The sequence below is a fragment of the Heliangelus exortis genome, chromosome 12, assembly GCF_036169615.1.
Source record: "Heliangelus exortis chromosome 12, bHelExo1.hap1, whole genome shotgun sequence".
Taxonomy (NCBI): Eukaryota; Metazoa; Chordata; class Aves; order Apodiformes; family Trochilidae; genus Heliangelus; species Heliangelus exortis.
This window is the reverse complement of record NC_092433.1, coordinates 11929444-11953858: the sequence shown is the minus strand read 5'-3', so window position 1 is coordinate 11953858 and position 24415 is coordinate 11929444. Positions and strand designations below refer to the sequence as shown.

At 43.1% G+C, this 24415-nt stretch overlaps 1 protein-coding gene across 1 annotated transcript in view; it reads left to right on the top strand.

Annotated features, from left to right (window-relative positions):
- The first annotated feature begins 12636 nt into the window (after positions 1 to 12636).
- GRIP2 (glutamate receptor interacting protein 2) overlaps positions 12637 to 24415 on the top strand; it is a 243624-nt gene continuing 231845 nt past the window's right edge. Inside the window, exon 1 of the mRNA XM_071756021.1 lies at positions 12637 to 12735. Coding sequence (XP_071612122.1) covers positions 12681 to 12735 — 55 coding nt within the window. The 5' untranslated portion in view covers positions 12637 to 12680. The remainder of the gene's footprint in view (positions 12736 to 24415) is intronic.

Genomic DNA, 24415 nt, shown 5'->3' with positions numbered 1-24415 from the left:
ACTACCATGTCTGATCTCAGAATGCTGATGGTCCTGAATTTCTGGGGAATAATTGATTTAGCACTTCTCATTAGTATGCTGCTCATTTTAGCATGAGGCCTAATTGTGTTTACTTCCACAAAGCTGCATCAACACACAAAGCTTGATTATTATTTTTGAGGAAAATGGGGGATCACAGTGGATTGTTCTAAGGGAATTTTATATGAAACAGTGGCACTTTGGCATCTTTTAAGACTGGTGAGAGATGCTGCACAAACTTGAAAATAATCACTTGCAAAGCTTTGGTGTGGACTTCTCCTATACTCCTCCCCTACCAAAAATAGACTTACAGGACCCAAAACCAAATTATGTTGCTGTTTGGGGGGTTTTCTGTTTTGAGATTTTTTTTCTCTTCTTACAGACACTAAGGTTTCAACCTGCTCTGAGGCTTTGATGTTCTATCTCACTTTCTACATCTTGGCTTTAAGATGAAAAAAACTGTGGGCAAAAACCAGATGGACATTTTGTGATGTAAGCCTTGATGCAAGGTATGGTGTCCTCACACACTTCTATGGCCACTCAACATAAGGCAACTTTTTTTTTTTTTCTGTGGAATGGAGAAATTCCTTCTGGATTTCCTCTTTTATTTTTTCTTTTTCTTTTTTTAATTTATTTTTAAATTTTTTTTCAGGCTCTTTATGTCAGAAGTTATCATATGAAAGAATTTGTGCAATGTCAAGAAAGATCTTGTTTTTAACAGGGAAAGAATTAAATAATTTTCATATCCTTGGTTGTCTAGAATATTTCTTTGTTGAATTTGTGTTTTAGTGTTTGTGAGGCCACAAACAACTGCAGCACAAACAAAACTGTTTGCAGTACTATTTCTCATTACATGTGAGATTCAGAAATGTTTCTTTTCTTCATAGAAAATATTACATTTCTTCCCAAGATAAATGGGAAGGCCCGAGTATAACTTTTTTTTATTTCTCTGTATTTTCCTAAATGTAACTGAAGAACACTACATTTTTGTATTTTAGCATTGCAACTGAAGTGTTGAACTGCTGCAGCAAAACACAAAAATGAAAACCCCTTCGGTCAAAAGCCTAGATGGACACTATGGGTAATTTTTTTTCAGGAAGACTAAAAGTTAAAATAATTTGTGTATCTATACAGGAGTCATGCAGGTTACGAGAAAAGTCATAATTCTTTGAAAAATGCTTGAGTTTTTTTGCATGACCTTTAGTAGAAAGTCAAAACCAGAAATGGTGCATAAGAATAGTGTTTGTAACCTTTTCCTAGAGGACACATGGCTCCCTGGTGTTTTGACACTTGGATCTTAAGCTGCAGTGCCAGCCTACTTTTTTTTCTATCTTAGTTTTGTGCTCACAAACTACAAAATGAGCACAGAAAACAAATCTGATGGTGAGATAACACTAAATTGAAGTGAGATCTCAAGTAGCCTTTAGATCTCTATGGGAACCTGTATTTCATGTACAATTTTACAGCACACTTGGAATAATGTCCTGTGTCAATTATATTGCCCTCTCTCCTCTCTTTGCATGTGTTACGAGAGAGAGTGCTGTTACGTGCTATTTGTGTAGAAACTCCAATTCTGCTCAAATACAGGAGGGATTCCCTGAGAGCATCCAAGCACTTGGATCAGAAATACGCTCAATGCCATTCACAAGAGAACCTGTAGAAGGGATGTAATTATTGCAAGTGGAATTAGCTTAGAAAACTGTTATTGGTAGCTGTGATTTTTCGATTTTGCGTTTTAGCAAGCCTTGATGAAAATGGGCACAATGACCTTTTCTTCTTTGGGGAGAGCACGTATGCACGTTCTAAAGTCTGTCAGGCATAAGCAAAAATTAATACCAGTTCAAAAGATGAATAAGTTTCTCACTAGTTTCCTCTACAAAGGGATATAGATAGACAGATAGATGCATTTTCTTAGCTGGAGATGTAAGAAGCAGGCAAGTTCATTAAAAAAAAAAAAAGGGTTATTAGTTATATTGGTGGGTGGCTGTTGATGTTTTCATTCTCTGAAAAGAAACCCTAAGCTACTGGACTACGTTGTGTTGTGAATGTATTGTTGGCTGTGGTTTCTGTGTGGCTGGCATAAGACAAACATGCCCTTTAAGGAATTGCTCAGTTCCTTGAGATTTACCCATTCATCTGTCCACCCTTCTCTCACCATCTGTTTCTTTCGCTGTGGAAGTTGCTCCATCCCTGCAGCAAAATGCAGCCTGGATGGTTCACAATCAGGTTTTTGCATGAAGCAGAATTTTCCTTTCTTTGCAAGCACGGGTGGACTTGCCTCTTGGTAAAGGTGTAGCCCTATAAAGCAGCTGGGTTTTCTGTTCCAGGTGCACATTTGCAAGCTCCTTCAAGACACTGGAGGCTTCTATTTCTTTGTCTCTGCCTCTGGGATGCCAGGCTGGAGGAAGAACCTCTTTTTCTGCCTGCAGGGAATGCAGGATAGAGGTAAGGCAAAAGGTACAGACAACTGCACAGGGGGAGACAACAGTCTAGGGGATGCCCATGAAAAGGGGTTGGGTTCAATTTTCCTTTTCTACTCATTGATATTGCTGAAGCTGCATGATCTATCCCAAAACTTGGGGCTTTATATTTAAAAAGAAACAAAACCACAACATAGCTTTCCTATTTGAGAGAGCATTTTAAACTCAAAATAGGTTTCTCTTCCAAAGTACTGGTCCAGATATCCATGAGGATGTTGTTAGTGCGTGCGTGCCTGCTTTGTTTTCAGCTCTGTCTTTCATCTGAACCTGGCCTAGCAGATGCAGCTTTTACAGTGCTAAATTTGTGAGTTGTATCTATGAGAAGGCAGAATTGCATTACAGTCAGGAACTTTAAAGCTCAGGTACCTACTTCATGCTCTGTTTTTCCTCCTTTAAAGAGAACACTGGGCTACTGATTATGCCAGGTAGATAAACACATGCTCATTGCAGTTGTAAGTTTCCAAAGAAGCTACTTTGTAGCTTTGAGTTTGAACCTTATTATTTATATTCATTTAATGTCAAGGTGATGATGTGACCTGTATTTATATCACTTTTGCTGCTTGTAAAATGCTTTGGTTCATACCCCACTATTTGAGCTGAATTATTTTAAACCAGCAGGCTCACAACAGCAAATTCAGGCTTTCTGACATGGTGTCAGGAATCTGGGTTCTCTGGCACATAAATAGATTATTTTGGAGGAGGGTGGATAATTTATATTTATGAGTCCTAGCACAATATTGTTGAATTGCAGTTGGTGCTTTTAAAACATGTAGAATGGTGTCATTGTAGGGTGAACTGAGTGGGATCCCAGTTCAGTACAAAGCAGCATGTCTTTTTCCTTAGAACCTCAGCAAACTAGCCTGAGGTTTCTCTTTTGTCTAGAAATGCCATGTGTCTGTTTTAAGAATATGTGTGTCTATATATATGTGTGTGTATATATATATATATATATATACACACATTGTTCTGTTGGATATCAATGGTCCTTAAATTGCACTTTAGGATTCAGACATGAAAACTTCCCTTCTGCAGCCTTTTTCCTTATGAGGGTCTAGTTCTTGACACTGAGCAGAGGATGGGCTGGCTGAATTGAGCAAGGTATGGGTCTGTGTGTGATTTCCTGATGCACTGGAATAATTAAATCTGCATACTTGGGCAGAGCATCTCTGGCATATGATAATTTTTACCTTGATGTACTGGGGAGATTTAAATCAGAGTAATTGTGTATGGAGTTTCTCTACCATATGGTCATTGGTTACCTAGCAGTTGTCTGCCATATGCCTGTGTAGATGGCTAAGTGGCAGCTATGATTAATTTAATAAGAGAACAAAACTATCCTGTATTTCTTCTCTGCTATTCTAGTTGTGAAAAGCTGCTGTTAAGTGCTTTAGAATGCAGGGGCATTTTACTCCCATTACAGCCTTGATCCATTCTAGTTGGGATTCCTTTATTTTCAGCAGTGAGATCTATCTGCAATGAAGTGTTGTCTCTCTATCCGTCACCCCATCGATTGCCCCAAAACATGAAGTGGAGGAGCTAATTTTTCCTCTTGGACAACGTAGTTGAGCATTGTGCTGTCTGGGGAGGTGCTCTGGGAGGAGGCTTGGTGAAATCTTTGCCAGGAAAAGAAGCAGCAGTGTCTGAGGAGGAAAGGGAAAGCTGTTGCTGGCTCACTCCCAGCTTCCCTCTGCAGCAATGTCACGGAGGTGTCACTGGCGCTCGGAACAGGAGCTCAATGCAGTAGATGGCAGCATGGGACTGTTCCTACAGCCACGTCGTTCCGATCCCAGCAGTACTGCGAGCACTTAGCGAATGTTACTTTACATAAATGAGTGACCCCCCCGCAGTTCCCTGTCAGCTCTCCAGCATCTGAGGAGTAAATTGGTTTCCTCTCCCCATTCCTCCCATCTCGTACGTGTAAAACTAGGTGAGAAATAAGACAAGTGGAGAACCCAGAACTGCAAGAAGAGCTGACAGTTCAAATTCTGTGTGGGTTATCAGGACTCAAGGTTTGGTTTCTGTTTTGGCCAGGGTTCTGCAATAAAGTTTGACCAGTGCTTTCACATTCAGTAGCATGAGCGTAGGAGCTGCCACTCTGTGAAACTCATAGCTGAAAATAGCTTTGGTAGGAATAAGACTAAAGATTAAATAGGTAAGGAATTCTCCAAAAGGGCTGTTAGCTTTGCAGGGACACCAAAACACACACCTTAAGGAAATAGACATTTTTTGTTTGAGTGATTCCTGTAGAAAGGACTCCAGCACTGAGAACAGGCCTCCTGATACAAATGTTACTTAAAATAAAAGCCCAGAAAGCACCAATGTGTTGCTATATGTTTAACAAAAGAACGCTTAGAGTGATTACAGATGTTATTTTAAAACTAATGTAAAAAGAAATATTGAGTCTCTGTACATAGAGAGAGCTTGGAAGTGTGTGTGGCACTGCTGCCATTAGTCAACTATAGACAAGTGGAATGAGAACGAGAATAATACTTCAAAATTAATAACTACATCAGGCAAAAGTCCAATGACTGCTTTATTAAAGCCTAGATGAGTGCCAAGCAACTCCTCAGCTATACCAAGAAGCCATACAAAATGTAGATTTCAGTATTTTATGAAACACTAGAGGAGGAAGCCTACACTGCATGGAATTGAAGGGGGTTTGACATTCTTTAACTCTTGCCCACAGTACTTGTTTCCTTGCCAGATATTTTGGGGGAGATTAGAACACTGAAACTGCATTTATTGTCTCTTTCCATCCCCTCTGAATGTACATGCAAAAATACAAAACGTTCCCATTAGGACTAATGGTCAATATCAATGATTTGCAATTGTCTTGCCTCCTTCTCTGATCTGAAATAGATTGTTCTCATTAATGTGTGACAGCTGGAGCTGGGTCACAATGAGAAGGACAAGAAGCAAGACAGCCATTGTAATGACTTTTAACATATGTTGACAGTGCTATGCTGTGCTTTCTGCATCCTGCTCATTTCTTGAACTGCTTCTGTTCACCAACCAGGAAAAAAGAAAACCATTCAATTATGTCAAGTGGCAGCACTGAAAGAAGTCTTTATGATATGCAAATGCTGATGCTCCTTGCTTGAAAGATGGACAGACAATGCTTCTCTTCTTGCTGTTACATGCAGTACTTGAGTGGTTTTTGGTGGAAGGTGGCTTAATGCCAGCTCTGGTTTAAGGTAAACTTAGGAGGGAGCCTGAGTCTATGGCATGAATGAAGGGTGAGTCCAAGGCTGTCTTCATGTCCTGAGGCATCTAGCACTGACACACAACTGAAAACTCACAAACTTGTTTAGCACAGTTTAGTTCATGGGGTCAGGATGGAGTAGGATCAGCAGGACTAAACAAGACAGTGTCAAACCTGGCATTTGCTGTCCTGAGTCTGTCTGTCCTGAGCAACTGGCATGGTTGGCCTTGTCTTCCCATTTCTTCCATTGTAGTTGTAAATGGAGGCCTTGGCATGGCAGGTACTGCTGTCATCTTAATAGATGGCACAGAAGCACTTCTGCTATGTATTTGTTCCATGGTTGTTTAAAGTCACTAAGCTATTCCTGGGAGAAATGACAAATCCCAGGTGAGCAATTTTCATTTTTTTTTTTTTAAATGTGCACATATGGTAACTACAGAAAATGCAGCTTGGGAGTGTAGGGACAGCTTAGAGATCCTTTCCTGTATAAAAAAGTGTAACAATTGTGAAATGAAAGCAAAATGTGGAGCATGTCCTAACTGGAAACTTTCCTGTGCTGATATCTGGCTGATACCTGGGGCTCTTGATGGTGCAGGGTGACTATACTCTACCTGATAACTCTTTCACATAAATGATTTGTAAAACTGCCCTGAAGCACCTCTGCAATGAGAAGCAGAGATGAAATTTTATGTAGCCAGAGGCAAATTTTGGTGCTAAGTGAATGCTTGGAATGAAAACCTTTATATAGCAGAGGGATGGAATGGGGATCTTAACTGTGGGTAAGTGGTGATAAGCACTGTTCTTGCTTGAGGGGATTATGTGACTCTATGAAGGTGAGCACTTAGACATGGTGCAAATGGGTGATGCTGCCTGTGTGTGCAAGGGCAAGATGGTGTGTGCAAGGGAGAAATTAACAGAAGCAAAAAAGGGAAGGAGGGAGTCCTGAAGGTATTTTTGAAAGGGAAAGGAACATGTTTCCAGCAACAGCATCTTCAGTCACAAGTTAGTAAAGTATCACTTGCATTGACTGAGTAAGTTCAGGCTTGTTTTTCAAGTCTCCTTCCTAAACAACAATCCAGGTCACACAGCATCTTCACAGTAAGCCAGACAAAGTTGTGCACTGGCCATCCTGAGGAGGCTTTCACACCTGATGGGACCAAATCATGTTGTGTCTTATTTTGTGCAGTTATAAGCAAATATTAATAGTATTATGCAACTGTATCTGCTGCTAGTGCTTCAGGCTCTGTGCTAACTGCTTGGATTTGGATGCTACACAGAATAACATGTAACATAAATGGTCATCTTGGTGTAATGACTTTCTGAAACCTGCCTCAGTAGCCTGGAAATTGATAGGCAGTCAGTGCTGTGGAGGTCTGGGCATGGCACAACCCTAAACACCCTCTATTAGCAGGGCAAGAGGCACGGATCTCTGAGTCTTGCTTAAGCACTGATGTTTTAGGGTAGGCAAAGAAGAAAATGCAAAGCTCCTCTGTCTTTTTCTTGCTATGTTGTCTTGTCCTTCCAGCAGCACCTTGCATGTTGCTGGATGACTGGGGGTTAAATGTGGGGAATTCCTGTGGTGGGGGATTGGTGAGTAACTAATGAGGTTGCATTTGTCTGGGAACACAAGGTGGGCGTCCTGGCAGAAAAGGTGCCTGGTGTTTGTGGCTTGCTCTAAACAGCATCTAGAAGTTAAGATTCTTAACTAAGAAGTTAATTCTTAGATTCTTTGTTTGGACAAAGTTTTGTCATTAGCATCAGCCCAGTAGTCTGATTTGTGACAGGAGGCCTGGTGCCCAGAAGGGAGCTGCTGACAGAGGTGGTGCAGGAGGAGGAGAGCCAAGGGGAGGCATCTCACCTCACTGGGTTTGCTGGCTGGCAGGCAGCCTCACTGCTTCAGAGCACAGAGCTCAGTGCACATTTATTTTGCAGAACTCTTGCAGAACAAAGATGATTTTGGAAGGAGATGAGGGACTGGTTGAAGCCCATTCCTGCTTATATTGTAATTTCTAAGGAAAGGATCAGCTTTGGAACTGACTCCAAGTCTGGCTGTGGGATAGAAACAAGGAGCCCTTGAGCTCCCTTTCACCAGGAGCAGGGCACAGCAGTGACAATATCCTCATGGGGCCCCTAAATGGGTTGTATGACAGGTTGCTTCTAGCCTTCAAAACCTAGTTGGACATGAGCATTTCTGCAGAAATGCAAAGTACAAATGTGTACCCTGAAGTTCCTAATAAGAAGAAGGCATTAAAACAAGTAAAATGTTTGCACCACTTGAGTTTAAGGCAAAATGGAACCAAGTTGGATTAGTAAGTAAACCTGCTATTAATCAACCTCTGGTGGTTGTAACAGAATGAAGATAATCCACTTTAAAACTGCCTTTAATCTTCTGCCATGACTGGATATTTTTAAAATTCCCTGATCTCAATGACATTCCCAGCTGTCTGTGGGTTATGGGATGCACTGCAGCACACAGGTAAGAGAGAAGCACTCATCAGTGCAACAAACCCACCCTGATGCTGGGTTTTAGGCTTTGTAGCCCCAGTCCCATTCCATGTGCCTGGCAGGTTGAAGCAGAGCCTTCTTTTCATTAAAACAGCCATGTGCTATTTACATGTCACAGTGGGATGGAAATAGGTTGCCCATAGTTTCCTGTGTGCCCCACATGCAAGTGTAAGGATACAGGGTGCACTGCTTGGACAGTCAGCAAAGTATCCCAGCCTTGGTAGACAAAGAAATTAATTAATGACTAGAGTGAGGAGAGAGAAAGGAAAAGATTATTCTAGATACCTAACCAGATTTTCTTTGTGCAGGATTACATAGGTCAAGGTAATTCCTAGTTTGATCTCAACTATTGAATGCTGCCAGTCAGTAGTAGTAGGTCAATATGGGAGGGGAAAGCCCACAGTCCCCTCTGTTTCCCCAGGGAATTTCATGATGCCTCCAGATCACTGTTTAAAGATTTTGGCCTGGGGAAGTGCCCCCTCACTGTCAGTACATCTTCACTCAAGCTGCTGAGACTGGTGGGAGGATAGACCACCACTTCTAAGGGACTCACAAGTGCCAGATCCTCACAGGTTCACAAATGTCAAGAGCTAAACTATTAAATCACTTGGTTTGTGGATGAAGATTGTCTCATTTCACCAACTTTCCTTGTTGTGGGGAGTCAGCTTATTCTCATTGTGGGCTGATGAAGTGAGTGACCTTCAAGGTGAGGGAGCACATGACAGGAGAATTTGTTAGACTTGTCTAGAGACATACAGATCAAGGACAAAATGGAAACTAAAAAGCCTGGACATTCTCCCTTGATCCTTGCAGGAAAATGGGATTTGTACTTTTGAGGCTCCTCTCACCACACATGCAGTATTGCTGTCTGCTCACCATTCTGTGCATACAGACTGCAGGACAATGTGAGATCCACCTGACTTGGAAAGCCTGCTTTGTATGCTTGGTGACACATCAAAACCTTTGCTCCGTAGCCAAGTCCTGAGACTGCTGCTTTCATCTTTTCTGTTTACAGCTACAGTGGTATTGAAAGCACAGTGGTCCCAAATCTTTTGTATGCTGAAGAAAGTTTCTGGGAGGGAGATCCAGAGCTTGAAGCCACTGACTATGTTCCCTACAAACCTCTTAAGAGTAAACCTGCAACTGAAGACCTACCTTCATCCCTCCAGCCTTAGAGAGACACTCCCATATGTATGCAAGGAAAATTTGCTTTTTGTTCTGAGCCATGCTGTCTGTTCAGGCTGCAAGCACTGCAGGGAAGACAGACCGTAACTTTTGGCCAACTTAAAAGTAGCTGGGACTTCAGTCATGCTGTTCTGTCTGTTCCTCAGTGAGGCAAGGACTGCCAGCTGGTGAAACAGTCAATGCACAAGGGTATGGGTAAGTTACCCATTGATCAAAATGGGTAGCCCTGTCCCAGGGCACATGGCTAAAGGGAAATCTCTGCCTCACAAATTTTGTTTGACAACTGTTTCTGCAGGATGGTGCAGCTGGGTGGGAGGACTGTAGCAGTTTCTGAAGATGTGGCACTATCCTTCTCACCCTAGTACTTAAAATCCTGCAGCTGGATGTTTCAGCCATAGAGAGAGATGAAGCATTGCTCAGGGACATGGATGTTAATTTCTGAGGTTTCTTATGGACTTTCTGCTGCTTGAAATATCCCTTCATGACCCCCTTCCAAAGATGTACAACAGCATCTGTCTTACATTGATTCTGCTTATCAATTCCCTACTGTTGTTTTTAGCTACGTTTTGTTTTCTCTAACACAGTTTATCATTTGAGTACTGAAGTTAGGCTAATGTAGAGCACTTGACAAAATCTCACCAAGAGCTTTGGCTCTTTTTACAATATTCATGTGTCACGTTCAGTTTTTAAAATCCCTGAGCTGCATTTTCAGCTAGCAACGTGCATGCTACTTTCTTGTTAAATTATTTCTTTACAGCATCCTGTAAAAGTAGCATTGGTGTAGCCATGATGGTCTGAAGAGATTTAAGGGAGAGTGTATTTTATGAGATCAGCCAGTGTGTAAATGGCAAGAAAAGATGAGCTTTTATGTACAAAAATATAGACTTGACCTTACTTTTGAAAGAAGCTTCCTATGTCCTGCTTTCTTTGGACTCTCATTACTTCTTCTGAGAGCAATGTTAGATCAATAATGATCACTTTTCTGGGAATTGTTTTCTAGTACCCAGAATCTGGACATCATCAAGCAATTATAAATTACAGCTGAGGAAACTAAGGCACAGAAAGGGCAGGTGGTTTGCCTGTGTAGGTGGTTGAGTCAGTCATATAACTCAACAGCTCTTCTCTCCATGTGCTGGGTTTATAATTATTGAACAAGCATCAGTCATCTCCTTCCACCAAGATGTGTGCTAGCTTCAGATTAGTCCTCCTCTAAAAAGCTTCTGCGTTTTACTGTCAGCTTGAGTATTTGGTGCACATCAGAAATTTCCTCTATGTTAGCATGTGGTGCTCTGATCCAATGCAGCTCTGGAGCTGTTCTTCGTTGTGAGTCCCAAAGGTACGGGGTACTTTTGCAATAATATTGTGAGGGGATGTATTTTCCTATGAAAGGGGAGTTTCCCCTTGGGTGGGGAGTCATTCCTTACTTATGTTTCTACTCCAGCAGAAAATGTGAGAAAGAATATATCTTTTTGTTTCTGTGCTGCTAGTGGGGAATAGGCAGAGTCTGAGCTCTAGAAGCTCTCCTGCTGGTAGTCCTGGAGAAATCTCTCTCAGAAGAGATTGCTCCATCACTCCAATCACTGTCCTTTAAACTGAAGCTAAATGCATGGCTAGAAACAGAGAAGAGAGTCAGCCTGCACAGTGCTGCTCCTCTCTGCTGTGAAGGTAACCTGTCCAGCAGTTCTCAGACATTGCATACCATTGTCTGCCCTCAGCAGTTTTGAAAACTCTGATGGTTAAACAAAGAGGTGTTCTCCTGGGTTTATGGTTTTCCCAGCCTAAAACACAGAGAAAACACAGTACTGATAGTAACATCCAAACAGAGCCTCCCCAGCTCAGGTCCCACATTACTCTTCCCTGTCAGGGGGGAATAAATAAGTATTTTGCTAATTTAACTGTCAGTATTTAACTAAAATACCTCAGTTAGGATCCTCATCCCCTCAGACTCCCCTGAAGTCAAGGACTTCGGTAGGTTTCTGCTTTCACCCCCTTTTTGCAGGAATCTGTTTTTCTCCCTGGGTGTGCACAGAGAAGGTTGTTACAAACAAACCCTCTCCAAAATGCCTTCAGTTTTCACCAAGCACTGGAGAGGTTTCCAGACTCAGGCTGCCCAGCTTGGCACATGTTGTGTCACACTTGGCTGCCCTATAAACCAGGCTGCCAGTGCCCCAGTGGCAAGTGGCCATCTGTGAGCTGTGGGCAGAGCATGGAGGGTGCTGCTGCTGCCCCTCAGCAGGCTGCTTGGCTCTCCTATGACAATCCTCTTCATTCAGGTGGGGATGGAAAACTGATGTCCTTATGGATGTATCTAGATGGATGGATTTCCTTGGCATTGCAGCAGCCCAGCCCAGTACAGGTGGAACTGGAAGTAGCTCATGTTATCCCAAGGAGAGCTTGGGACATAATATTTTAGATGATAGCAGATGTTGCATATAATATTATCACTTGCACAAAGGGAGGCAGAGATGCAGAGTGAGACATACCAGCCAGCTAATAAAAGGCCTAATGAAGAACAAAAAAAGCTGCTCATCGTTGCAGAGATACGCTGCCCCCAGGAAATTAAAAACATGAATATACTGGCATATGCAATAAACATCTCCTTTGTGTCTGTGTAAAAGCACCGAAACCTCTGGAATATTAAGAAATGACAGAGGTGCTTTTCAGTCCCCCCTGCACTTCAACCACTTGCAAGTAGTCATGAAAAAGATGGAAGGCCATCAGCCTGGCTCTTGTGCAACTTTATTTACCGGGAGCTCAACTTGAGAACAGATCCGCGCTTCACTGAGCACACCTGTGCTGGGGCTGCGGAGCAGCTGCTGCTCATCGAAGGGCAGAGGTGCCAGGTCAAAGCTGTTAAGGGAATGTGGGATGTGAAAAGAGGGTTTTCAATACTTTTCCTGGGCATCTATTTGTTCAACATCAGCTGGCGGCGTGGGACCCGCAGAAACGCCGGCATCGGTCAGCGCGGGGGTTGGGGGAAGGGACCACAGTGTCTGAGCCTCCCCCACCGGGGTGAACACATAAAACAAATACGCATAATTTGTTCCAAGCGTCCCCCACCCCCGGTTTGGGCTGTCCCTCGCCCTCTGGGGCCGCCGGGGAGCGCGGGGCGGGCGGGGCTGTGCATGGCGGGGGCGGGCAGCACCGCCCCCCGGCCCCACCGCCCCCCGGCCCCGCCGCACGCACCGCCCGGCCATAAAGCGGCGGGGAGCCCAGCAGCACCGCTCCTCCTGCTCCCCCCGGGCCCCCAGAGCCCTCCTGCCGCCCCGGGGGGCTGCAGCGGTACCGCGATGCCGGGATGGAGGAAGAGCCTCGCCCTCTGCCTGCAGCGGATGCAAGAGGACGGTGAGCACGGCCGGGGGGAAGGAGGGCTGGAGGTGCTCGGATCTTCTCTTCGCTTCGTCTTTTCCTTGGTTGTTTTATTTAATTTATTTATTTTTAATTTTTGGGGGGTAGGGAGCTCTGTGGGAAGGGGGCGATTCTCTGCTGGCATGGGGCATCGCGAGTGAAGGGGCTGGAGGGGGGATGCTCTTAGCGCCGGTAAACTTTGCTGCAGCAATCTGTCCTTCCATTCCCGCGGTTGCCTGGTGTCTTTTTTTTTTTTTTTTCCCGTTGTTTTTTTTTTTTTTTTTTTTTCTCCTTCCTTCTCTTTCATGAAGCGGTGGAGGCAAACCTGAGCGGGAAGTGGCTCCGCCGTCCTTTCTGGATATTTAGAAGGGCTTACAGCATCTGAGCTCCAACTTTCTAAAGGTACCGGTGCGGCTGTTCTCAACTGGTAATTCTTCCTGGTGCCCACCTCTAATTGGAGATTAAAGGGTTTGCTAATTGCAGAGCGGACCTGTCGCGGTAATCTCGTTCCTATTGTGCTGCTTACTGTTGTTTACCATCACTGTGAATAATTTTGTTTACATGCTCAAGAGTGTGGTGTTGAGTAAAAGCTGGACCTGCAGCTCATAAAAATCGGGATGAGGCATCCACAAGGTGGCACCGCATAAAGGAGGTTTAAACCTCGCAATCCGGCACCTAGGTTAATAGATGAATAGGGGCGACAGTGCTGGAAAAGTTTGGTTTCGAAATAAAGTTCACTTCTCATGTGCTCTCATAAGACTCAGGTGGAGGAGTTGATTTAGGATGGACAGAAATAATTAAAACCCATGTGTTTTATTAGCCTCAGCTGCTTTGGTGCAAATGATTAATGGTAGGGTTTTTTGGTTGTTTTTTTTTTTTTTTCCTTCCATCCCTTCTGACTGCTTTTCTAGATTGTGCACTGGTAAGCAGATTTACCCAGTTTCTGAAGCAACAATGTCTCATTTGTTGTGAGTGATATAAAAATCTTAACTGTCTGGTCCTGCTGTAAATAATCACAGAGAAATTGTGCTGTTAGGCACCCTTTGAGGTCATTAAGCTGTTGAGTCTTTCTGATGCTGCTTCCTTGCTTCCACTGATTTGGGAGAACACCATCTATTTCTGATGTTTGACCCCTCTGGGGCCATGGCTTCCACTTGGAGACTTCAGCCACCTGAGGCAGCTGTTAAAAATGCTATCCTGTGGAAGAGTAAATCAATCTCTTGTTTGTCACACTGAGAGCTGTCGGTGTGAATTCAGCCCAGTTATGGTGCAGTGCTCTCTAACGCAGCCCTGCTGCAGCTGACAGGGATGCTCTTGCACCACTGGACCAGGGATGGCTTTGGAGTGCCTTATAAAACATTTGCAGCAGTGAGCTCTTGGCACATACCTGTGCTGGATTAGCATGTTTCCCAGGCTACTTTCTCTGTGACTGCATGTGTATGTACTGGCTCTTGTCTCTGGTCTCTATGTGATGCCTTTCCTCCTCATTTTCCCTCCCTCTGACTTCAGTCCCAGCACTGCAGTGAGTCTGTGACTAACGTGCATCCCTTCAGATATGTTGGGCATATGCTGTCCTTAGTGACATTGCATTTATTTCCATGAGTGGCTCAAGAGAAGCTGGCCTTTGATAGTTACTGTTTAGCTAATAATAGAATGGTTCATCTTGAGCAGACTTGAGCTTGTGTTCTGTACAGAAGAGGATGTATATGCCTGCTAAAAAAATGCGATGTGTTTGCTGGGGACTTCTTTCCCCAGAGTGATCAGTGTGGCTGTGTTTTAATACGTAGCTCTGCAGCTGTAGCAGAGAAGTTATTTAGTAATATTTTTGTAGGACTGCAGTACTAACATGTATGGCATGAGGTTTAACTGGATGCTAGAGAAGGCTTCACATCACATTATGTATAACCCTGCCAGGAAATATTTGCAAGGTTCCATTTGGATTTAAATTTTGCCACCCAACCTCCAACCAGTCTATGAAGAAATACTGATTTCTAGATTTTCTTATTCAAAACAAGTTATGTCTGCTCTGATGGCATCTCCGTGGCTATGCAGATGTGGTAATTTTGTTTCAGATTCCTTAGCCAGGTAGCTTCTCCCTGTGTCATGTGTGGTCTTGACTCATCATTGTGCTAACTTTCTCTGAGAACTGTAGTAATCATTCCAAAGGCAATGTCCTGGCATTCAGCAGGAGCACACTTGTTATTAGAAGAGTGATATATTTTGGGTACTGAATGTTAATGTGATGAACATCTCTTGCAATTTGCAGTCATTCAGTGCTGGGTTGGAAGCTTCATTAATCACAGTTGGTATTCAAAAGGTCAGCCATGGTAAGTCACATCAGGAAATGCAAGATAGACACGATCAGTGCTGAGGTATGATTGCTGTTTAAAAACACCACCCACAGCCATTTTCCTTATGCATATTTTGCCTTAAAATTTGTAGCCCTTGAGGGATGGGGTGACTCCTGACCAGTATGCAGAAATGCTTCATTCTGTAATCTCTTTTTGTTCCCCACCACAATAGGGTTGTCCATGGATGTGCTACTCCTTATTCTGTTTCATGCAGAGAAAAAGTATTATGTTAATGACTTGAGAGTTTTTGGAAAGCGTGTCCCCTCCAGCCTGTATTGGGAGCAGCACTGTTACCCTACATCTTGGGGTTGATTTGCTGCTTGGTTTGTGTAACTGTGGGGTTGTCTTGGACCTGGGAGCAGATGTTAGAGCCTGGCAGTTCTGCCCACTTCATGTGTGGTCAAGTCCTGTGCTGATCTACCTGCCTGGTCCTCTCTTGGGGCAGTGGAGACAACTGGCTGTCCATGCCAGACCCTTTCCCTGGTTTTTCCCCCTCATGCTGCTGCTGCTCTTTGTGTGAGGACTGCAGGATTAGGACTGTTATCCCTGCTGCTCTTTGGTTTTCAGTAGCAAAAGAAGCAAAGGCTAACTTCTGCTTTGGGAGCATGAATATATGTGGGTAGGTGGGAAAGTCTCTGGAGATTTTGACATAATCTGAGTGGATGTGGAAAGTGGATGCCTAGAAAGGATAAACTGTAGCTGCAGACAGATATTTAGGCATGCTTTTATTTTAACTGATGAAAATAGATGTTATCTAGAGGTATCTGACTTACATAAGATGGGTCGCAGCAGTGGGCAGACACCCTTTGCCATACCCAAGATGTTTTTCTGCTTCTACTGAGAGGAAATACAGGGTTTGAGTATACATTTAGGTGGTTCATATAATTCCTCTTCCTCCCCCAGACGGTTTTTCTTCAGTAATGCCAGAAAATTTGACTCTCACCTTAAAACTCCAATGTGATGCCTTGTTAAAAAAAAAAAAGGTAACACCAAACCTTAAAGTATGATGCAGTGGGGTTATAAAATGTGAAACGAGTTACCCACCCTGTATGTGATTCATGGGGAAGCTGGAAAGGAGTGAGGGGTAAAGGGACAACTCGGACCTACTCCAAAAAGTGACAATATTGCAGGCTTGTGTTGCTGCTGTTTGCTTCCATCCCTCTGTGATGGTTACCTTGGAAACAGCTGTATGAGCATACAGGGGCATTTTGCTGCTGTGCAGCCATGGGCAGAGGTGTCCCGTGGTGTGTGGGGAAAGGAAAATCCTCTATGGTGCAGGTTGATTTGCAGGATGAGGGTGACAAAGTAAAAAAAAAAAAAACCCTTGCGAGCTCTCTCATTCTGGCCAGCATTATCTTGCTGCAGGTGCAATTTGGCAGGAGAGGGACCCTGAGGAAAATTTAGCAAGGGTGTGTGTTTTCATGGCTTTGGCAGAGCTATTTAATTTTTTATAATCAGAAGGTAAAAATATCACAGCAGTCTGTCTTGAGGGGGTTTATAACAGCTGGGCTATAAACATCAGCTTTTTATTCTGTCCTCAGAACAGTGTACCTGGGATGTTTTGTTCCATAGCTGTGAAACTATGATTATGACTGGAAATGGGATACTTTTTATTTAATCACATGTCAAGGAGAAATATTCCAATAAGATGGAAATTTACTGTTTTTGCATGATTAGTAGAAAATTACATCTTTTGCTGAATTCCATGTTGATATGCAGATGTGGTATGTAGAATAACTGGAATATAGTAACTGCTAAAATTTATGTGAATTGTCTTTTATTCACTTGTTTATAAATATTTTCATTTTGCAAACTGTGTGGTGTGCACAACATAAAGTCGAATGACTCTGCTGCCGAAAATTAGGTGTCTGCTCATGTTCTTGCCACATCAGAAATAATTCAATCATTCAGAGAGGAGGTTTTTGTATTTTTCAAGTTGTCTTAGGACCTTCTTTCCATGCCAGGTTGAGTCTATTCAGTTTTAATATGCTGCCTTAGAGAGTCCTTTGTCCAAAACTGCAATGACATGATCTATTGTGCTGGCACTTAATTTTCAGTGAGGAAATTCAACTGGATAGCTGTCACTTAAATAGTGTGCAATTGAACTGCTCTGTGGCTGAAGAGCTGTTATGCCCATCTGCTGAGTGCAGCATATTAATACACCCCTGCATGTGGTCCTGCTGCTTTACAGTGCACCCAAGCTTTGTCAGAGATGAGGACTTGCACACAGAGTGCCCAGGAATTTATGGGCTTCTGTTTGTTGGTATTGCTCATTATACAGGGTGCTGCTTTTTAAACAAAATGTAAAAATAGAGGTTCTGACCCTCCAGGGAAGTGTGGTGGGGGATTAAGATTGCTTGAAGGCTGTGGTGGTAGTGCTTAAGGGATAATGTTCATTCATCAAACTGATGGGACAGCCAGAGCAAATCCCACTAGACTTTGATGGGGTCTTTTCCGTTCATTAATATGTTGATGTGGATTTGGCACCCATCGAGTGAGGCAGTAATAGCTGCACCCGAGAGAGAGCTGTGCTTGCCTGCTCCCTCCTTGCTGCCTGTCACACTGTCACACTTTGCTGACTTTGAGCTGCTGCTTTTGATCCTGTATTTCAGCAATTGTAAAATTTAGCACTGATTGAAAAGTCGTGCAAAACTTAAGTACCAAGCCAGGAGGGTTTTACAGAATTACTCTAAAGCCTTATGGGAATTTGATTAAAGACAGAGATTGATCACTGTTTTGCTTTTTGAAGTGGTCTGCCAGATTTTACATCCAGAATGCAATCCTGTGCTCACAGAACTTGGCCATATGAAATTGTAGGGGCACTGTGCAGTTCTGCTCTCTCTCTAGCTTAAGCTGTTACACCCTGTGGAGCTTATAGAAGGGTTTTTATTAGCAGTGTTGAGTGATGATGCTTAGTGTTGAGCAAATGCATCAGCTGCAGTGGTTTGGCATGTTCTTCCTTTAGAGGTACCACGGCAGGAAAATGTGGGGGAACCTTTCAGGAAGCTGAACCTTAGTGGAAACAATGAATGAGCCAAGAAAAATTCGGAGTTGGAAGAATTGCCAAATCTTTTCTGGATTCAGGCCATGCTTATTGTTCTACAGACCTGTTGGTGTTGCTATGGGCTCATGCCAGGTGTAGTGGAAAAGCACGTGGGCAATTCCCAAGAAGTGAATGTGGTGTTTGAAACTGCTCCAGTCTTGAGCTGTGACTGTAGCTGCTGACCAAGAGATCTTCTGATGCTCTTGCACTGAGAGAAAGATTGCTCAGTTTAAACCAAGGTATATGGCAAGTCGAAGACAGATGATTGCTCTGCTGTTTGTTTGCTGCTTGGGTCTTCTAAACAGACACGAGTGCAGGGGAGCTGCTTAGTTACAGCCACAGCCAGACCCTCCCTGGGGGGAAGCCAAAGGAGGGCTCTCCATCACAGCATGTGCTCTGTGCCAAGTCCTCTCTTCCTGTGGTTAAAACTGTATGTAGACCTTCCTGTGGATGTGCCAGTTTAGAATAAAAATTAAGTAATTGCCTTCACTTCATTATAATAGAGTAAAATTACTTTTTCTGAAACAGAGGTGAATTTGTAGAGATGTAACTACAGTAAAAATTATCAGAGTATAGCTCTGTTGAAATTATCCCTTTGTAGAGGAGCTCTGAGACAGTGCATTGGGCATTTTTGGAGTTCTGCATCGTACAAATGCAGCAATCTTTTTAGAAGTCAGTCCTAAGGCTTGAAGCTTAGAAGAGCAATCTGTGACTGAAAGGCCTGAGTAATGTCTAGAGCGAGTTGAAAACTTGCTGTGCTTTCCCTGCAGTGGTTTCTTGTCCTGAAAGAGCCAGATGTCTTCTGCTACAGTGAATGATGGTGATGACTCCACATGTATGGGCACTGCCCCTGCCTGTAATTCTTTGCCAAAACACAGTTTACTGTCTAAATGCCTGTTTGCTTTCCTGAAACCATTATAACTTCTGTAGATTGACATTGGTGTTACTGGGACTGGAGCATGGGCAGTTTGGTCTGGAAAATAAATGCTACCCTAATGGCTTCTGTTGGAAATGGTAGCTTCTGCAGTAGTTAGCTTGGGGGAAACTACATGCTGAGGTGAAACATCCCCTCTTTGAAGGGTCTGCATTTTATCCAATTATACTTGGTCTTCCTCTGGATTCCTTCCATTGAGAGGAAAAGTAACGAAGCTTTCAATTTAAAATTCAGGTAGTTTGTTTTTTTTTTTTTAAGCCCTCTTGTTTTTTTCAAGAGAATTACAGTTTTTATTTTCTCCCGTTTTTTACCTCTTCTCTTTGTCTTTAAAATGAAGGAATTCAAATAAGATAACTAAAACAAATAAATTCTACAATTACGGTGATTTGTCTGTTACTGACTTTCCCCCTCATTAATGTTAGATGAACTTGGCATCTAGTAATTACTGGGTTTTGCTTTTGAGCCAGACTGTTTTCTGGCTCCAGAAAAATTTGCTGATTCCACTGATATCATTGGGAGAGCTGCTTTCCACTGGGAAATTAGTTCAATCCAACATTTTTCTCTGACAGCTTCAGGTATTCTGCATCAAGACCACTCTGCATTTAAGGAGAAGGGGGTTACCATGTGCTGCTTGAAACCAAGGAGATTTTTGTGCTTTAAGATGTGGTTAGATCCATGTCTTATATGGATTGAAGTAGAGGTGTCAGTGACCCTGCCAGCTGAATTGTTGTCTTGACAAGCAGAAAACTCTTGCTGAGGCTGCAAAATGATATAAATTCTGTACTCTACCAGTTGTTGATGTTGGTTTATGAGGTAACACTGTTATCCTTAACTTTAATCTGCACTATGAACAAGGCATTACAGGGCTTTTGTTTTAGCAGTTATATTAACCTTGATTGCTGCTTTGTTGCCAGAGTTGGAGACTATTCAGGGTATTTATTTGGATTATAAGTGGTGTCACTTTTTCTTATACATGTGATGCTGTTAGTCATCTTGGTGACCCTTCATTCATCAGTCCAGAGAAATAAAGGTTCTGGTCTGTTTCTGAGTGTTTCCTCATACAGCCCAAGAGGGAAGCTGCTGCTAGAGGCAGGGGTTTCGTCAAGATTTCACTTGGGTCCTGTGGGATGGAGCTGAGACTGGTCTCTCTTTTTCTCCTGTTTTCCATTAAAAGAAAAACTTCTTCTGTTGGGCAAAGATTAGGTGATTGTACAGTGTCTGGGCACAGAGGGCCCCTGTCTTAGTCCCAGGATGACAAGAGGAGTCACCACAGAAGCAGTGCATAGACTTGTGGAGGGCTCATTTTCATTTGTGTTCCCTTGCAGCAGAAAGCTTGAAGCTTAAGCAACAAATGAGATGTAAAGAAACAAGAAAAAAAAGAGAAGGCAAGCTGTCAGGTAGTGACAGTTTTACAGAACTTAGTGATTTGTTGCTCTTTTCTTACTTCGTACCAATGTGCTTTCCTTGTGCAAATTTGATTTTTTTTTTTTTTTTTTTAAATTATGATGTTTCCAGAACTGGGAGCTCCCTCATAGAAACCTTCTTGTCCAAATCCATTGCTTTTGACTACTGGAAGTCAGGGGCATTTCCTGGGGCTGTCACAGTGGGATGAATTTAGCAAAGAGCTGGAAGCATGAATTAGTAAATATTTGCAGCAGCTTGTCTCAGGGCTATGTGTTAACCCTGAACAGAGGCCACTGCTGGGAATGAGTATTTTGTTTCTAGACAGGATGCCCACCTGAGCACAAGGGATCATTTGGTTTCTGAGGGTGGTGGGGAATTTTTCCATCAGTTGAAGTTAATGTGACTGAGGAGTTTGTGCAACCAGTCTGCAAACCTCTTATGCCCCAGTCTTAATGTCTGCAGAGCATGGGTAATGAGCAGACTTCGAGGGGTTTTGATGCTCAGATCTGAACAGATGTGAAAGTGCAGTTATTGAGTGTAACTTCATGGCTGCCTTTCTCTGCCTGAGAATACTTAGAATGATGCCAACTGTGCCAAATATTTAGAAAAGTGGCCAAAATGTTGTAGGAAGTGTCTTTCTGGTACAGAGCTGTACATCTATTGCAGCACACAGCTGAGCAGAACATAAAGTTCTGTTTAAGTGGGTAAAAACTTCCCTCTTTAGTAATGACCTGCTTTGTGAGTTTACCAGCTATCTAATCTAGTTTCCATCCATTACATGAAGTCATAAATCTCTAGCAAATTAGGTGCTGTTTAGCAGTGTTTGTCAGCCTGGGTCTGACTGCCTATCTAGGCAGCCTGCCTTTGAGGAATTTCAGAATTCACCATAGTCAGTCATGCTGCTTCCTCAGCCTCTGGGGACTGCATTTCAAACTTAACACAAAGCTGAGCTGTCTCTCTTGCCTGTTTAATTTTATTCAGCTTTTCCTCCCCTCACCACCTGCTGAGTGTGTTTGGCCATGTACAGATATGGCTCCTGCATTTTTGTTTTTTGTTTTTCTGGGTTGTGTGTTGTGGTTTGTTTGGTTTGGGTTTTTTTGTTTGTTTGTTTTTTTTTTACTAGTCATTGTAATTGGCTTTTTGGCACATAGTGTCCTACTTTAATATAATTCCTTCACTGTCACTGTGCTTATGCAGGGGCTTATTGTTAGAAAGTAGACTGGGAATCAGAAAGCAAAAAACTTGCAAGCCAGGCTGTGAGACTTGGTTTCTCTAGAGCTTGAGGCTCAGAGGCTGCAGTGTGTCCTGGCCTGAGGATGGGCTGTGGAGCAGCTGTGTGCCTCCTGCACTGCTCTGGCACCCAGCATTACCCCTGCACTTTGGGGCTGCCCCTTGCCAAGGGTCACATACTGCCCAGGAGTAATTCAGTGACAGGCAACACTGCCATGAATGCCATCCAGCTTCTACCTCTTGAATAATTAAGAGGGAGAGTGGCTTTTGGCCAGAGAGTGCCATCCTCTGCCACCCATCTGCTGCAGTTATTTGATGCAGCTGCTCCTCTCCAGAGGCTTCCAGGCAGGGTATGGGGACACTGATTCCTCATCACTCTTCTATGCTTTGCCACTGACTTATCTAGTGAGTTTAAAGTCCTTGGGGTTCCATTTTTCTGTACTGTTTTCCTCTTGCATAAAATCATGCCCTGATGGTTAATTGGGAGCTGCAGCACTGGTTTTTGGGTCAGTGCAGTGGTGGGACTGAGGAAGGGAGCCTGAAGGAGTGTAGAGTGAGGGGATCTTGTTCCCTTGTTATCTCCTTCTACAGCTGTGAGTTTCTTACAGAAATCCAGCTCTTCAATAGCTGAATATAGGCAGGAGGTGCTGTTCAGCAGTGTGCAGGGAGGGCAGCATTGAATGACACTGTAAGGAGATCCCTTGTGCTCAGGTCATGAAGTGATGGGCATCCTGTCAAAGGTCCTGTGCAGCAGTGGGGGATCTTTTCAGCTGAGTGTAAGGGAACACCACTGACAGAGCAGTCCTGGCATTACAGGGGCAGGTGGTGATTGCTGCCTCCACAGTGTTTCAAACAAGCTGAGGAATTTTTTCCTGTATATGAACATGTGCAGATTTTTCAATGTGAATCTAACTCTTGGGTAAATTGGCTCTAGAGGCTGTTTGTGGCCCCTGAGTAGGTTCAATATCATTTAACTCTACCTCTCTACAGTGGTAGTCAAGCATTCGACTACATGTTGAACCTTAACACCAAGTAAGTGAAAGCTGTGTCGTACCTCCCAGCTTTGCAAACTCATTTCTGAGCACTGTGCCCCACTGCAAACCCTACTTCTTCCCCATAGGCAGCTTTTCTCCTTCAGAGTTTCCCACTGATGCCTGGCAGATTTCCTGTGGTGAGCGACCACTGAGCTGAAGTGGCAGTCAGCGTGTGAATTCTGTTTCCCATTTACCCATCATCAGCTCAGCCTGCTGCTAACCAGCTAGGCTAGTTAGTCACTGGCAAGCTATTAAACACTTAAACAGTTTAACAGTGTTAGTCACAAAGTTAGTCAGGCTTGCAAGTAGGGGGTGACACGAACCCTATCATACAACAAAAATTCTTTTATTTGTGCTCTGAGACTGCTGCTGATGGCATTTTGGGGAATGCTATGTGAGTAAAGGGGCAGAATTATTTTGAGATATTTGTTTTATGCATATGAACTTGAAATAGAGTGGAAAAGAACAATTTGGAGATGGGTAGGGGGAAGAGGAAAGCTCATATGTAGCCAAGTAAGCAAGACAATGGAGGTGGTCTGGGCTGTGCCATGGCTGAGCAGCTTTATTAGACAGTGCAGCTCTTCTTATGTATGATATTTCCATTTTATTGCAACAGAAGATGGATGTAGATCTGTCCAACATCTGCAAAATTCCTTTGTGGAAAGGTGTCCTCTTCACAGGACATGTTTGTTTCCCACCAAGAGATTAAGTCCATCTCCTGGCCATCTGTGACCCCATGTTGTCAGGGACCTCTGGGATCTACTTTCCCTGTAAGTGAGACATTAAAACACCAATCATCCAGGATAATACTGTTTCAGGAGCTCATCGATTTTTTTAGCAGAGGGAAGTGAGTTAAAATGATGAGTCACTGACCTATTTGAAAATGAACAACCTCCTCAGTGTCACTAGGAGCTGGTAATAGATCATCCTGGACAGGAGCTGGTGAAAGGGGAATAAGAGGTCCCCTTGTGACTGCTTTTGCTCTACATTGTGTGTGACTGCTTTTGCACTTTTTTTTTTATGGGTGAAGAAACAGCACACCTTTTATATAAAAAGCCAACAATTTCTTGTGAGAGTAATTGAAATTGTAAGAGCCTAATCCTTACCAGTCCAGCTATAATTGTTACAGCAACAGAATAATCAGTTGCTAATCATTGTTATACATATGTTACTTATCAGGGAGAATATGATGTTCATATTGATAATTTTTTTCTTCCACCAGCTAGGATTTGCTTGGAGTCATCTTTGTTTGCTAAGACACTTTTTACACCTTTTCTCATCAGTCTGTGGCTCCAGGTTGTCTTAAAGCTTATCCATGCTGGATGCTATTTTGTCTCTTTATATCCCTACGTGCAGTTTAGTACAGCTTCAGGTGTGCATTTCTTTAACTGACTATGGGTCAGTTGTTTAGAGCTATGAGGTCTCTGATGTCAAGTCTGCCCTGTTACTTTCCATCCTGTGCTAGTATTCTTCTCTGCCAAATGCTGTATCTCTGCTCCTCAGGTGCATCATTTCTCTGCACTGCCATTGTGCTGGTTATAGATACCCTGTTCTTCATAGAATGACTGCTAGTTACAAATGCCTGTATAAAATGACAGTTACAGATGTAGAACAAAACCACAGATACCTGGTCAGTTAGAGAAATTGCTGCCACAGCTGAAGCAAGTAAACCAAAGCTGTG